Genomic DNA, 16,303 nt, shown 5'->3' with positions numbered 1-16,303 from the left:
CTAGACCCGGCGCGATTGACAGCTGTCAATCCAGTTAGATTTCGATTGCTTTACTTGAATTTCGTAGACATAGAATGGACTGCAGTTTTTATGTTTAAATCCTAATAATAAAGCTATTAATATGTTTACGCGTTCAAGACTATTTCTTTCCAAAGCGCTGCCTTTAAGAGTGTGTATCGTCAGTTTTTTGCGTGAAATCTGGTGTCGAAGTAGTGTTATGTATAACCTTATTCATTCCTATTTGTTTTCAGAATGCATTTAAAACAGAATACCAGAATGAAGCGAAGTTCTTATACAGTGTTACTAATACGCGACATCGGTCCACGACCCCTCTCAATACAATAGTGATGTTTGTGCCTCAGCAGGAGGTTTGTAACCTTATACAAATATATGATTTATTTTATATTTTGCAAATACTAGCGGACGCGCAATCTATATGCAAATTATGAAATATCTTAGCTGTTTATATTTCCTTTATTTAATTACAATTATGTCTTACTTTTTTCTTTAATTTTCTGTGTCTACAAGTTCTTGACACAGGACCCGGGTATGTCCTTAAACTACATCCAGGACCCGGGTATGTCCTTAAATCACGTTCAAGACCACCGGTGGACGGGCAGCAGCGTCCCTCAAATTCGGTGTACTCGACTGCGATCGCCAACCCGCCTGCCGAGCGTGGCGATTATGGCATTCACCCCCCAAAAAAGGGGGAGGCCTATGTTCAGCAGTGGACGTCTAATGGCTGAGATGATGATGATGATGACAAGTTCTTATATGAGCACAGAATAGTGCACTGTAATAAATATGAACTGTGAGGCAAATAAATCTCCACTAGTGTAATTCTGAGTTTACTCATAATTTTACAGTTTATCTTACATTATTTTAGTGAGGGCCCATTTAATAATTTTTTATTAAATATAATTACGTTTTTCAGGCTTGGATAGTAGAGCGAATGGGCAAATTCCACAGGATACTAGAGCCAGGTCTGAACCTGCTGTGGCCGATAGTTGATAAGATCAAGTATGTGCAGAGCCTGAAGGAAATAGCGATAGATGTGCCAAAACAGAGTGCCATCACGTCAGACAATGTCACACTCAGCATCGACGGTGTGCTGTACCTGAGGATCATTGATCCGTATCTAGGTAAGTTACTGTATATATTTTCTACAGTTCTTGCGTTTTTTTTTCTGTCTGTGTGCCATTTATTGGCAAAAGGCCTCCTCCAACCTTATATCCTATCTAGGTATGTACTGTACATAAAAGGTATTTTAGACATTTTTACCAAATGATTTAGTGACGTGTCCTAAACCCAAGTTAATTGGAATATTGGACCAAGAAATCTGCAATTTGCTCTTGCTGACCGTTCACTCTACTTAAGGGGCTCCCCCACGCCAATGACCTTTGATCTGAATCCCTTGGTTCTAAAGTTTTTAAGCTTATCATATTATTATTTCTGAAAAAGTGCTTATTTAGAACAATGTTTAAAAAAATCATAATAATATAAATTTCTTTCAAAGTCCAGTAGACAAAAATGGAGATAAAGGACTGAAGAACCGATGGTCTTTTACCTTATAAATGTATCTGTAGTGCAAATGTTTTATTATTATTATTATTTTATTATTATTTATAGCCTTTATTTCGGAGTCTACAGTAAACATTTCTTTTCCATTATATGTATTCTATCATTTGGGCCTTGGCCAATTTCTGTAGATCCGTTTGTCTCTCGACAAAGGCCTCCTCCAATCTATTCCATTCTTGTTGTTCCATTGCCACTCAATGCCACGTTACTCCAGCAACTTTTTTTATGTCGTCATCCCATCTGCTCAGCGGTCTGCCTCTGTATGCAAATGTAGGAGATACAATTCAAAAATCAAAACTTGTCAATTGTCAAAAATCAATGAAAACCGCAGGTAGCCCCTTAAGATGTTGTTGTTTTAACTTTAATTTAATTTTCTTTTATTTGCAGCTTCATATGGTGTAGAAGACCCAGAATTTGCCATAACACAGCTGGCTCAGACCACGATGCGGTCCGAGTTGGGTCAGATATCCCTGGACAAAGTCTTCCGAGAGAGAGAATCCCTAAATGTGTCTATAGTCCACGCTATCAACAAGGCCAGTGAAGCGTGGGGGATTACGTGTTTGAGATACGAGATTCGTGAGTATGACTTAAATCCACACTTATATTAGAATTCTGAAAAGTCACTAAGTACTATCAAAAAATAAAAGTAACAATGCACTTTATTTCACTTGGAACATGGTTTATTGTCCAATAATTTCAATGATGTTAGTTAGTGACTTTTGCTTGTCACCCGACGATTTATTAATAAGTAACATAGTAATTGACCAAAAGCAGAGGCTTTTGGTAAATGGTAGAGACCATTTTGGCACTTTTGTCTGCTATCTGAATGTTCTCTGGAAGACATCGCGTTCGCTATCCGGACATATATGGCACTCTACTCTAGTTAATAATGTAAAACATGGAAGATATTTCCATTAGTTTAAATTACCCCACAGCCTAAATTGCCTCCCTGCACCTTACAAAAACGTTAGTTTTAACATGTTACACTGTCATATCAATGTAATATGTACCAGGTGATATAAAGTTGCCGTCGCGCGTCCACGAGGCCATGCAGATGCAAGTGGAGGCGGAGCGTCGCAAGCGGGCGGCCATCTTGGAGTCCGAGGGCGTCCGGGCCGCCGACATCAACGTCGCCGAGGGCAAGCGGCAGGCGAGGATACTTGCTTCTGGTAAACTAGCACGACGAATTTCGTATACAGTGTGGAAAGATAAGTCGGGCCCTGGAGAGAAACTACCTTAAATCCTTAAGCTGGCTCATTTTACTTAAAGGAGACATTCCTTTATTTTTAAAAAGAAACAAAACTGCATTCAAAGTATTTTTCTTTTTTTCTTCAATTTGACATGTCTAAAAAAATTTTAAGTACTAAATATTAGATTTTATGGATATACGACAGACGAGTGTAAGACCTAATGTTTCTTGGAGAAATGTTATCATTAACATTAACTGCATCAACTAGTAGAATAAAATTACGAGTTTTTATTTTTTGGATTTTTTTGTCGGTTCGAGTCCCGGGCGAGGCAAGCGAGTTTTAGAAAATCTTTTAATGCAGTTTTGTTTCTTTTTAAAAATAAAGGAATGTCTCCTTTAAGTAAAATGAGCCAGCTTAAGGATTTAAGGTAGTTTCCCTCCAGGGCCCGACTTATCTTTCCACCCTGTATACATTGACACCTCCTGTTCCTGTCTCTATCGCTCGCGCGTCATTATATACTTAGCTGTCCCATGGTATAGTCTGTCGATTTGTAGCTGGCCCCGAACTGCTAATCCTTTGTCTATTGTTAAGTAAAACCGTGTTACTTACCTGCAGAAAAGGGTCTTAATTATTCTAATTGGCACCTAAGCGCGGGCTAGTCCTACGCTCAAAAAACTAGTGTAGGTGCGCTCTCCGTTAACGCGCCTTTGTTACGCACCTGGATGACACATTTTAGACTGGTTCGGCTCGCCAGCACTCAGTAACCATAGAAAATAGAAAATTACAACACCCAAATTCCTAGATCTAGGTAGGTATACTACCAATATATTTTTTATGCTTGGGCTTTTACCCGCCCTTGTCATCAGTAGAAACTATTAGATGCCGTCCGGTCCCGAGCCTTAACCCTTTATAAGGCATAAGGGTGTCAGGAATTATGCAAAATTGAACTCTATCACTTTGAAATAAAGTTCAAAATCAGGTGAGAAATATATTCCCTCTGCCTTATAAAGGCTTAAGTGTGGTGTCCTGGTGTCGTGTCTTAAGTGTGGTGTCGTGTATTCATTCTGGCGTAGCATTCATAGGATAATAATAATAGTTTGTGATGAAAACTTCCAGAGGCGGAGAAACAGGAACAGATCAACAAGGCGTCGGGAGAGGCGCAGGCCATGCTCGCGGTCGCCGAGGCGCGCGCCAAGGGGCTGCGGCTTGTCGGTCACGCGCTAGGGCAAAAGGTAAGGTTCTAAGGTTATTCATGATTAATATCTGGAAGACCGAGCTTTGCTCGGAAAATGTATAAAAATTCAAAAATGCGCGTTTTCCCAGAGTGAAAACTTAGCTAGATCGATTTTTCGAACCCCTATATAGCTAATTTTGTCGAAATCGTTAGAGCCATTTCCGGGATCCCTGAAATATATATATAATTTAAATAAGAATTGCTCGTTTAAAGGAATCAGATAGATAGATGAACACCTTCTGCAATACAGCTACAATTTTACCTACTGTATCAGATGAGGTATTCGCATCCTCTTCCAACGACTGCAGGACTATGGAGTAGTGGTAAATGCTGCTAAATGTAGGTATTGATTATTTTACCCAAAATCTTGTTGATTTTCAAAATGACATAAGCCTTCACGGATTCCCGAGAAACTAAAGGCTGCTTGCAAGTTTTGATTTCTGTATTAGCGATATGAGAGTTGAAGTCTTGTATTTATGTCGACTGGATCTTTTGTAGCATAGAAAAACATACGACAGTTTACGTTTTTTTTCTGGGTTTCTAAAATAATAAACGTTGATTATTCTTCTAATTTAGCTTGTGTTGTTACTTGCAGGACACCCGACACGCGGCGTCGCTCACGCTGGCCGAACAGTACGTGGCCGCGTTCAACAAGCTCGCGCGCACCAACAACACGCTCATCCTGCCCGCCAACGCGGGGGACGTTCCCAACTTAGTCGCGCAGGTAAGTGGAATGGTGTATAATACATATAACGTTTCCAACTTAGGGCTTATTTAGAGTATGCGAGAACTCGCATGCGAGTTTTATTACATTGCGGTTTTTGATCGGTCAGTGGAATTCGACGTAACCAACCGTCAGCAATGTAACTAAAATCGCATGCGAGTTAAATCAGCCCTTAGTCGCGCAGATAATGGCATGGAGCATTCCATGAAATTGATTACCGTACCATACACACGCGAATTTTCGGAAGATTAGCAGGTATAGGAGTTTCGTTTTTCTGTGAGAAATGGATAGGTCTTAAGATGAATATGTCCAAGACTAAGGTTATGACGAGCATCTCTAGTAAATCGATTCCAACCATTATGGTTGGGAACGAAAGACTGGAGGTGGTCGAGCAATACTTGTATCTTGGACATATTCTATCATTTGACAAAACACACCAGCAGAAGGAGATCTTCAGGAGAATCCAGCTCGGTTGGGCGGCATTCAATAAATTAGCGGACATCCTGAAACCTGCTAACATTCCACAATGCCTGAAGACTCGCCTCTTTAACCAATGTGTCCTGCCCACCATGACCTATGGTGCCGAGACATGGACGCTCACGAAGGGGGCTGTGCATAAAATCCGCGTAGCACAAAGAGCCATGGAGCGCGCCATGCTCGGTATCAAGCTTCAAGATCGAGTAAGGAATGTCGAGATCCGTCGCCGCACCAAGGTGCATGACGTGGGTTTCGTCATTACCAAACTAAAATGGAATTGGGCAGGACATGTTGCTAGGCAGAGTGATGGCAGGTGGACTAAAATGTTAACAGAATGGTGGCCGCTTTCAAATGAAAGAAGCGCCTGGCGTCCGTTGGCTCGTTGGGTGGACGACATCCGGAAAATTGCGGGTCACTGCTGGATGAGATTAGCTCAGGACCGGGACAAGTGGCGTACTAGAAGAGAGGCCTATGCTCAGCAGTGGGCGATAAAGGGCTGATATGATGATGATGTGAGAAATGGTCAAAGATATGCTCAGAAAAATCATCGGCCCTAAACGTCGAAAAAGATTTTCCTTATTTCCTCGCATGTGGAGAAAATCACTACATATGCCTCGGCAATAATCGCAATTCGTGGATTCGTCTTCTTTGTCGGACTCCGCTTCGCGTCGCAAAATTGAAACTCATTCACGAATTGCCCTTTCCCGGCCTCTGCAATAATGTACTATTAATACACAAAATGACATGCGTTTGGTTTGTACGCAGTGGCGTAGCGAGAACTAATCTAGCCGTGGGCGAAGTCGCATCTGCGAGGCCCCCCTTGGGGGGAATAGCAGACCCTGTCTTATTCTTTAGTTGTTTCTACATAGGTACCCAACTCTACATCAAAGTCTTTATGTAGCCCTTTCCTTCTTCCTCGCGTTATCCCGGCATTCTGCCACGGCTCATGGGAGCCTGGGGTCCGCTTGACAACTAATCCCATGATTTGACGTAGGCACTAGTTTTACGAAAGCGACTGCCATCTGACCTTCCAACCCAGAGGGTAAACTAGGCCTTATTGGGATTAGTCCGGTTTCCTCACGATGTTTTCCTTCACCGAAAAGCGACTGGCAAATATCAAATGATATTTCGTACATAAGTTCCGAAAAACTCATTGGTACGAGCCGGGGTTTGAACCCGCGACCTCCAGATTGCAAGTCGCACGCTCTTACCGCTAGGCCACCAGCGCTTCTAAGTCTTTATGTAGCCCAACTAAATAAAATTATTGTGTCATTCACAGGCAATGTCAATTTACTCCACCGTCTCGCAACACAATCTCCAAGCGCAGCAAGCAGACATCGCTGAATCATACGAGGATCCTCTAGTCAAACTCCACGCTTTAACAGAAAAGGGCACCACTCTAGCCGGCCAACCCGTAGGGACCGAAGAAGACAGCCTAGCGGAATACTTCTCTGACGACGAGGAGAGAGAGAAGGCGCTACAAGCACAAAAGAAAGAACAAAAAGAACTAAAGTTAGAAAGGGAAACATAATCTTAGTGACGGTAGATTGGCTTGTTGTTAATAAATTTACGTTAATTGAAACTTTGTTTTTCTTCTTCCTCGCTTTATCCCGGCATTTTGCCCCGGCTCATGGGAGCCTGGGGTTCGCTTGACAACTAATCCCATGATTTGACGTAATAAACACTATAGTTCGTTTATTTAGCATTAGAAAGAACTTGCAAGACGGTAAGCGATCTTGACATATCTTTTAGTTGAAAAACGCTTTTTAAAAATCAGTAACTATTACTTATGAAAGCAGAAGGATATAAATGATTATTTTAGATTCATAATTGTTACATATTTGCTGTAACTTATTATTAAAATGTGTTTTTCAATTAAAAGACACATCAAAATTGTTTACCTTATTTCTAATGCTAAAAAAAAACCTATAGTTTTTACGAAAGCGACTGCCATCTGACCTTCCAACCCAAAGGGAAAACTAGGCCTTATTGGGATTAGTCACGTTTTCTCATGACGTTTGATGAAACTTGTTTTTCTACCTCAAAAATAAAAGACGATTGGTGTATAAATGTATATTTGTATAGTCGACAATTTTCACTCAGCCGATATCGCAGTCTTATAAAGTACAACTTTTTAAAAATACAATTCATATTTGAATTCGACAACAACTTTTAAAAAGTAAAACAGCATAATAGAATGTAGTCGATAAAATTTTAGCTGCGTCTGTAAACACACATTTTTATAAAATATTGAGAACATATCAGTAGTGCACACATAAGTACTTTGATCGCAGTCTAACCTACTGTGGAATAATATACTAATATGATAGATATCGAAAATATTTATAGCCTAATTTCGTTTCTCAATTACCTACTTTCGTGGATGTACTTTTGTTTGGCAAGCTATTTTTGGCACATTTAAATTTTGCATTTTTCTATGTATGTACTTACTTATACTACTTAGTCAAATAATTATAATTACATCGTTGGTTACAAGAAACGTGTATATTCACATGTAAGTATTAATTTATTGTCAAAAATTACTATGTTATCTTTAACGGTGAGTTTTTATCCCTAATAACGTTTTTTTAAATCAATTTCTCATTTTAACTTCCCAAAATAAATACCTATTAAACTATTCGGTATCCTATACCGTCCATGTACATTATAAGATTATAACATGACTTAATATTTCTGTATAAAGCATTTTACTTAATCCTAGCGTTTATAGGCACACAGATTAATTAAAGTTAATGTTTGTTGTCAAACAACCATACAGTCAACAGCAGTAGTAGCTAAGCGGGCGAAGTGTTTAAACGAGCTGAACACAGATTTATAGTTGAGGAAAAAGTGTATGTGTAGCGGGCGCAGCATGGTTCCATTTTTATCGTCTGTCACTATGCCCGTCACTTTCGCACTTACATACTAGCAGGGGTGCGAAGCTCCTGACTTCGGCCAAACTCGGCTCCGCTCGGCTCAGCATTGCTCCGAGCAATTATTAGGGTTGGCACCACTTGACTTCCTTTTGCGTGCACGACCACAGATAAGATAATCACTTGAATTTTGACAACCCTAATTAGCCGAAAGGGATAGTGCCATGTATTAGAAAGGGATAGCATGATTCGACCCTGAACCGCTGTCAAACTTCGGTTTTGTAGGAAGCTTCCTTTCTGTACGGTAGTACTATTATTTATTCTGTGATACTAGTTAGAACGTGACAGGCATGGTGACAAGCGATAAAAAATCGACCGTACTACCGCCGCAGGTCATTTGAAATAACTACCTGCCTGCTTATCTCTTAGCTACTCTGCTACTGACTGTAACACTTTTGTCTATAACACGGGCTGGCGCGCCGCAGGCTTTGAGTACGTACTAGAAGAGAGGCTTATGCTAAGCCACAGAATAAATAATAGTACTAGGTACAGAAGACTCACTCTCTAACAAAACGCGTCTGTTACGACCAGCACAGATATGGCCGCTAGTTGGCGACAGCGCCACGCGCGGCTTATGGCTTTTCCTAAAATTGGGGTGGAACGGATGTGCTTTTAGCTACCTGTAGCAAAGCGACGAAATCGCGGAGTGAGCCACGCCTGGCTAAGCCATAGAATAAGTAATAGTATTCTCATACAGAACGGCCATGCACCGCCCCGCCCCGACTCGCATTACCTCGCCCCGCGACTGGCCGCGACATGAATCTGGCGGACTTCAGGCGTGCTCTCAGTAAAGCGACTCACCCACACATACACAATGACGCGTGTACAGACGTGCCGCGCACACATATAAATGCAAATGATTTTCGATGTATGGCGTGTCCCTGTGGCTCAGCAGTGGGCGATAAAGGGCTAATATGATGATGTAATAACCCCTATTATAGACAAACGACTAGAGATGCAACGGATAGTTGTTTGGCCGGATACCGGATATTCGGCCAAACCATCGGCCGGGTATCGGATAGCGGAACTATACTTACGTTTCGGTTTTTCAGGTGCGCATTCAGGTTTGGCCTGTTTCCTAGTAAACGTTCGCGCGGACTCATTTCTAGGTTCGAAATGAGTGCGCGTGCAAGTCAGTGGAATGATTAAATTGTTTTAAAATGATAAACAAGTACGATTATGACCGTGTCTGACTGTCTGTTTCTTAAATCCAATTTGTTTACTCCAAAATCAAGCAATGTTACTATCCGGTATCCGGCCGAATAGTAGTTCACTATCAGGTATCCGGCCGTATAGTAAAAGAAATGGCCGGATAGGCCGGATACCGGATAGTAACCGGATATCCGGTGCATCTCTACCTATTATAGACAAACAACAACATCTTGATGTGATGGTGAGATTGCCACCGTAGTTCAAGAGATCTTGACGAATTTATCACGTTGGTTGAAGTAGCTGACGGTGCCCTCGTCGGGCTGCGCGGGCGCCGGCAGGCGGTGCAGGCTGAGGTACGACGCCGACAGCTCCGTGCTGTCGAACTGTCGCAGGTGGATCTGAAACGGGACGTGGAAATGTTATGGTGTGATAGCCAATGGCTTATAAGCCAAGCAGATAGGCTTCAAACGTTGCATACTTAGAGCATTTGATAACTGGAGTGGCCATTAAGAGCTTACCCCTCTGCCGAAAAACTTGCACAATTCTGTAAACATTTGTATGGACTGACATGGCTATTTGTACGTTACCACAGAATAATAGTGGTACAGAAGACTCACTCTCTAACAAAACGCGTCTGTCACGATCAGCACGGATGTGGCCCCTAGGTGGCGACAGCGCCACGCGCGGCTTATGGCAAACCCCAAAATTGGGGTCGAAGGGATGTACTTTTAGCTACCTGTAGCAAAGCGACGAAATCGCGGAGTGAGCCACGCCTGTCAGTGGGGAGACCAGGGGAGACCCTCCTGACTTCGGTCGAACTCGGCTCCGTTCGGCTCAGTATTGCTCCGAGCAATTATTAGGGTTGGCACCACTTGACTTCCTTGTGCGTGCACGACTACAGATAAGATAATCAATTGAATTTTGACAACCCTAAATAGCTGAAAGGGATAGTGCTATATATTAGAAAGGATAGCATGATTCGACCCTGAATCGCTGTCAAACTTCGGGTTTGGTGGAAGTGTCCTTTCTGTACGGTAGTACTATTATTTCTTCTGTGGTTTTATCCCTTTCTTACAAATACAACTTCATATGAAGTCACAACACGGTTTTTCGTGCCCCACACGCCACGACTTGATATCAAGTCGTAGTTTTGGTCAGGTTTGTATACGAGCAATTTTTGACATGGCGCTGATGACACTTTATTACTTCATTGACGTGGCGGCGAAAAGGTTTAAAAAGGGACAAAATCTACCCTCAAATGACTTCTTAAGCCAGTTGAGGGTACATGAAAACATTACATGATCAAGTAATGTAGGCTAAAGCACAGAATAATTAATAGTACTCAGTAGTACGGAAAGGAAACTTCCTACAAAACCGAAGTTTGACAGCGGTTCAGGGTCGAATAATGCTGTCCCTTTCTAATATATGGCACTATCCCTTTCGGCTATTTAGGATTGTCAAAAATCAAGTGATTATCTTATCTGTGGTCGTGCACGCAGAAGGAAGTCGAGTGGTGCCAACCCTAATAATTTCTCGGAGCAATTCTGAGCCGAGCGGAGCCGAGTTCGACCGAAGTCAGGAGTTACGTACCCCTGGCTAAAGTCAGGTCGTTCAGTGACTGATCCAGGTGGTTTTGTATATGGTTGGTTAACCAATAAATGTTATATTTACCCGAAAATGTACATATTATTTGTTTAATATAGGTAAACTTACTAATAAATGCAAATTGACTTCATCGCTCCTGCTTAAATAGGGGAAGTTGCCGCCGCTCTTCAAGTGCGCCAGCTTGGCTTGGGGGTACGACTTGTACAGGTCTTCCCTGACCTGCGGGCTCAGCGCGCACTCGTCCCAGACGTCCATCACGGTCACCGGCAGCTCGCGCAGGAGGTGCGGCTGCATGTAGCCCGGTGTGCAGTTGAGGGTTAACCGCGAGGCTAGCTCCGATTGGGTCAGGGACTCTAGCTGGAAGACGATTATACAGGGTGTTTGGTACATCGTTTGCCAAATTAAAACGGCAGATAGGCCTGAGAAGATAGCAAATCGTCACTACTTTGAAAAAATCTCGTATCTCGCACTGCTACTCAAAGTTAAAACGCAGTAACTCTGTATGCATACCATACATAGTTACCACATTTTTATTTTTATTGACAGAACAAGATACGAGTTTTTTTCAAAGTAGTCACGAAATGACTCAACCATTTGCTATCTTCTCAAGCCTAGAAATTTTTATTTTGGCGTATTTTTTTTTTCACTTATATGCCAGTTTTTCGTAAATTTCAAATTTTTACTTGCATAGTAGTAAAAAAAAACCATGGCCAATATTGTTTTTCTAGGCATGAGTAGATAGCAAATGACTCAACCTATCTGCCGTTTTAATTTGGCAAACGATGTAGCAAACACCCTGTATTGTTACCCCCTTATTCATAAACGTTTACTAAAGTTGACAAGCCGATAATAATTGTTTGTCCCTTTCCATCATACCAATACATTGGAAAGGGACAAACGATTATTACCGGCTTGTCAACTTTAGTAAACGTTTATGAATAAGGGGGCTAGTCTGGAAATATTGTTAGTCAAAATGCACTTTATCAGGCATATTGTTTACAAATCAAATATTATCAAATTGTCTCTAAAAACATAAACTTTGGCCTCATATTGACATTACAACAAGTTATGATTAAATATAACAAGGTGATTACGTCCCATTATCATACCATTAATATAATACATTTTTAAACAATGAAGCAAATACTTATTATTCTCCGACGCCACTATTCTATGTATTCATTATTCGAGTGGACATTTTTATAAACCGTCATTTTTCCTTTAAGTCCACAGTCGCATAAATCTGTTATGTTACTACATATATAGACGACCGGTCTGGCCTAGTGGGTAGTGACCCTGCCTGCGAAGCCGATGGTCCTGGGTTCGAATCCCAGTAAGGGCATTTATTTGTATGATGATACAGATATTTGTTCCTGAGTCATGGGTGTTTTCTATGTATTTAAGTATGTATTTGTATATTATATATATCGTTGTCTGAGTACCCACAACACAAGCCTTCTTGAGCTTACTGTGGGACTTAGTCAATCTGTGTAAGAATGTCCTAAAATATTTATTATTTTATTTTTATTTTATTATATAGACTCCTCTCTATCTCTCTTTAGCCTTTTTCTACCCTTCGGGTGTAGGCCTCCTTCATTTTAAGCCATTCGTCACGGTCTTGTGCAACGTGGAGCCACTTCTTCCCCGCAGTCCTTTTCGATGTCGTCGTCCCAACGCATCTTGGGTCTACTTTGAGAACGCTCTTCCCCCCATGGTCGCCACTCGAGTAGTCGTTTACTCCACGAATCGGTCTTTCGTGCTATATGACCCGCCCATTCCCACTTATTAGTAACTATACAGGGTGGAAAGATAAGTCGGGCCCTGGAGGGAAACTACCTTAAATCCTTAAGCTGGCTCATTTTACTTAAGGGAGACATTCCTTTATTTTTAAAAAGAAACAAAACTGCATCCAAAGATTTTTCATTGTTTCTTCAAATTGGCTTTGTCTAAAAAAATCTTGAGTATCTAAATATTCGATTTTATGGATATTTTGTACGACAGACGAGTGTAAGACCTAATGTTTCTTCAAGAAATGTTATCATTAACATTAACTGTATCGACTATTAGAATAAAATTGCGAGTGTTTATTTTTTGAAATTTTTAGTTGGTTCAAGTCCCGGGCGAGGCAAGCGAATTTTAGAAAGTCTTTGAATGCAGTTTTGTTCCTTTTTTAAAATAAAGGAATGTCTCCTTTAACTAAAATGAGCCAGCTTCAGGATGTTTCCCTCCAGGGCCCGACTTATCTTTCCACACTGTATAGATATTAATTTGTAAATAAAACTGTGGAACGACTCATACGAATAAATAAATAAAATATAACGAGCAATATACTATTCCACAAGTTGTTATTATCATATGTTGTAGTAACTTGCATGTTATCTTGTCCTACCCATTCAATTTATTTATTAATTGCATGTAAATATATGCAAGTACATATGTACAACTGTTTCTATTGACCTTAGATACTTATTGAGCGGAATATTAATGAAGGCATTTCACAAGTCTAGTTTAAGAATATACTCATGAGAATGCTATAAAATAGAATAATATTCTGGTTTGAAACTGTTCAATATTTAAGCAGCCATGGAACGTCATCAAACTAAGTGGCTTTACAGTATTGATTTAACCCTGGGAAATCACCCCCACCACAATAATGGGTCAGAATCAGCAAATAGAATCAAAATTCCATTTTAGCTTTCACCTCTTGTCTGTTTCTTAAATTAGAAAAGTATACTTACTCTAAATTAATTTTTAACAAGCAGTAACATCTGCGAACAATGCTATTAAGTGTAGGAGAAATTTAAAACTGGAAAAATTACTGCCTTGAGTGTGATTTGTACTCACGGCTGGATGAGGTGAGTTCAAGTCTCACCCATGGCAGTAATTTTTCCACTTTCAAATTTAATACTTACTCTCTCAACCATAAAATCAATAGCCTCGATGATTCTTCTATCAGCCTTCTCTGCTGAGAAGTTTCCCATCAGCATCCTCTTCAACACCAGGGAGGGGAGAAGCCAGAAGAGAGCCGAGGAGTCCTTGAACTCAAACACGGAGGTGTCGGTGAAGGAGTTGCACAGTATTAACGATGCGACTCTGGGGCAGTTTAGAGTGAGCTCTGCAAATTTTTGGGCTAGGAATCCACCTGCAATATTATTTGAATGACTGAATAAATAGGATGTGTAAATCCGTACACGGCGGGAAGAAGTTTATAACTCGAGATATGCTACGGAAGAAATTTGAACTTTAAATAAAGTAAAAAAAAAAAGTTCAAATTTCCCAAAAAAAATTCCCTATATCAACTTCTTCCCGCCATCTACGGAATTAATACATGGTACAATGTATCTTCACGATCTAGTGTTATATGAAGTAAGATTGCAGAATGACACAAACTAAAACACTTTCTACGAGTGAGCCATCATGTACGAGTTATTACATTTTTATTCATTTTCGCAAGTTACCGTTAAAAAATAGTAGGAGGAATATTCAATGCCATTACTAAACAGCTTCCTATTATTAACATTAATTAAGAGATTAAAGTTAATTTGTTTTGACTGTAATTAGCTATTAGCATTCAAGTTGTTTAATTGGTAACAACCTGATTTCCAAAATGAATTTAAGCCAATTAATCCTATTGGTCTACTACAAGCTAAGCGTTAGAACTACGTCAGTAAACTTACCTAAGGAAGCTCCAAAAATATGCACCTTATCCAGCTCCAGGTAGTCAATCAGTCTTTTAAATCCATCACACCAGTCCTTCATATTCCAGTAAGGCGGGGGCTCTGCGGATATGACACGAACCCCTCTAGAAGCCAGGCCCATCACTTGCTTGTAGAAGACATCGGCCGTGCCAGAAACGGGCGGTAAACATATCAGAGGACACGCGACCGACTTCGGACCTGAATCGAATATCCGCCATGCCTGAATGGTAAACAATTGGTTAACACTTTTACATTATAAACGTAGAAAAGAAATAACATGGTAAACGTTATTTATTTGTTACCTTGGAACTATCTGAGTCAACAACGATTTTCCTTAACGGTATACTACTTCGAAAACTCAGATACTCGTTTGATTGAGATAGGTCGCTCACACAGCTCATTGTATAGTTTATGAGGAAATAAATATTAAATTATCCTGTTAGTTAATTCTTTAAAGAAAACAAATTAGAATCTAATTAGTAGTCACCGTAGTCACTAACAGTAGAATGGAAATTGGAATGTATAGTAAAAGAAAAACTTTGTTGTTGACATTGACATAAGCAAGCACAGATAAGATAAACATAAGAATGTACGAGCTAAAGTTAACATTTCATTTGCTAATGTTGGCTAACTCGGTACGACATGCGGTTTATACAAATTTAATATTAGTGCCTAACCATCTAAAAAGAAAACGTTTCATACAAAAATGGTAGTTAAATGATTACTTGCCTGTTTAGATTCCTTTATAAAGTCATAGTAGAGTCTGTGTGGAAGGAGAAGAGTCGTGGAATGTATGGGGCCCAATTCATTTTTACCCGACTACGGCAACCAAAACGGCAACGCAAAAGGAGGGTTATCACGACTCTTCTCTTCCCTTTATTACTTTTCCATTAGAACTACACGTAGCAGTATGCGGCTACTAAGTACGTTTAGACTAGGTTTAGGCATTGCAGCCAAAGAGCATATGCTTAGTCACTACTTTCTAATTGAAGCCACTAAAACAAGTTCTGTTTCTCTAGTGTTATGCAGCAGCTATGTACGTCAGCAAAACTTAACTTAATACCCCACTTTAAACTATTAATTTTGCTGACTGTACAAATATTTCAAATCTTAGCTGCAAAACACCAAATATTTGGTGTGACAGATGACATGGGTGCCTTGGGTTCGGTCTTTTGCAGGATAATTCATTTCACAAAAAAAAAACTGTTTCGCATCCAAACGCTTTTACTTTATTGTTATTCTATGATTAATAATTAATTAACATTCTCATCGTGTAATTTACCTACATTGATTTGCCAAACCACTTACAATATAACTTAAGTTTACAAATTCTGGACGAATCATCAGGATTAACAGAGGTTTGTTAGCCAAGACATACAGCATTAAGAATTTAAACATTTTAAACAGACTTGACAAAGATTGAGAATCTAAGTTGTAAGCAAACAGCAATTTTGTTATCAGTTTTCTAGATCTTAATAGTCGTTCAAATAAATGAGTCCTTTAACTTAGTGCACACTAACCATAAAGATTCATTTTTACTTACAATATACATTACAGATAATTTCGTTATAATTAAATTATACAGGTAGGCATTTTACTATACTGGTTACAACGTACCAGTAGCCAGTTAATCTAATAAACTTACGGTATTTTTTAAATTATGTTTTGAGCATACTCATTATAAATCTCTGTACAAGTTTACTATATTAGTG

General features: G+C 40.0%; 2 protein-coding genes and 1 long non-coding RNA gene across 3 annotated transcripts in view; 2 read left to right on the top strand and 1 right to left on the bottom strand.

Moving 5' to 3' along the window:
* LOC134671882 (uncharacterized) overlaps window positions 1-16,303 on the top strand; it is a 274,843-nt gene that overhangs the window by 256,693 nt on the left and 1,847 nt on the right. The gene's annotated exons all lie outside the window — the stretch shown is intronic.
* Window positions 11-6,781, top strand: LOC134671839 (stomatin-like protein 2, mitochondrial). The gene is made up of 8 exons (XM_063529690.1): window positions 11-169; window positions 252-368; window positions 935-1,142; window positions 1,966-2,154; window positions 2,592-2,747; window positions 3,885-4,000; window positions 4,598-4,726; window positions 6,483-6,781. The coding sequence occupies exons 1-8, from the start codon at window positions 122-124 to the stop codon at window positions 6,732-6,734; spliced, it is 1,215 nt and encodes a 404-aa protein (XP_063385760.1). The 5' UTR covers window positions 11-121; the 3' UTR covers window positions 6,735-6,781.
* LOC134671844 (maspardin-like) lies at window positions 7,262-15,099 on the bottom strand. Its single transcript, XM_063529696.1, has 5 exons — window positions 14,894-15,099; window positions 14,571-14,811; window positions 13,806-14,035; window positions 11,002-11,250; window positions 7,262-9,686 (listed from the first exon to the last, which is right to left on the bottom strand). Exons 1-5 carry the CDS (start codon window positions 14,990-14,992, stop codon window positions 9,549-9,551), a joined length of 957 nt encoding a protein of 318 aa, XP_063385766.1. The 5' UTR covers window positions 14,993-15,099; the 3' UTR covers window positions 7,262-9,548.

The sequence above is a fragment of the Cydia fagiglandana genome, chromosome 16 (assembly GCF_963556715.1).
Source record: "Cydia fagiglandana chromosome 16, ilCydFagi1.1, whole genome shotgun sequence".
NCBI lineage: Eukaryota > Metazoa > Arthropoda > Insecta > Lepidoptera > Tortricidae > Cydia > Cydia fagiglandana.
The sequence above is the reverse complement of the archived record's forward strand: the minus strand, read 5'-3'. Positions and strand labels throughout refer to the sequence as shown.

What these genes read in the sequence shown, in the direction of transcription:
- LOC134671839 (XM_063529690.1), top strand. Translation starts at nt 122, where the DNA reads ATGTTTACGCGTTCAAGACTATTTCTTTCCAAAGCGCTGCCTTTAAGA. An exon ending in TGTTTGTGCCTCAGCAGGAG is followed by an intron (nt 369 to 934) that starts GTTTGTAACCTT and finishes TACGTTTTTCAG; the next exon opens with GCTTGGATAGTAGAGCGAAT. An exon ending in GGCGAGGATACTTGCTTCTG is followed by an intron (nt 2,748 to 3,884) that starts GTAAACTAGCAC and finishes GAAAACTTCCAG; the next exon opens with AGGCGGAGAAACAGGAACAG.
- LOC134671844 (XM_063529696.1), bottom strand. Translation starts at nt 14,992, where the DNA reads ATGAGCTGTGTGAGCGACCTATCTCAATCAAACGAGTATCTGAGTTTT. An exon ending in TATTTTTGGAGCTTCCTTAG is followed by an intron (nt 14,036 to 14,570) that starts GTAAGTTTACTG and finishes ATAATATTGCAG; the next exon opens with GTGGATTCCTAGCCCAAAAA. An exon ending in TTGATTTTATGGTTGAGAGA is followed by an intron (nt 11,251 to 13,805) that starts GTAAGTATTAAA and finishes ATCGTCTTCCAG; the next exon opens with CTAGAGTCCCTGACCCAATC.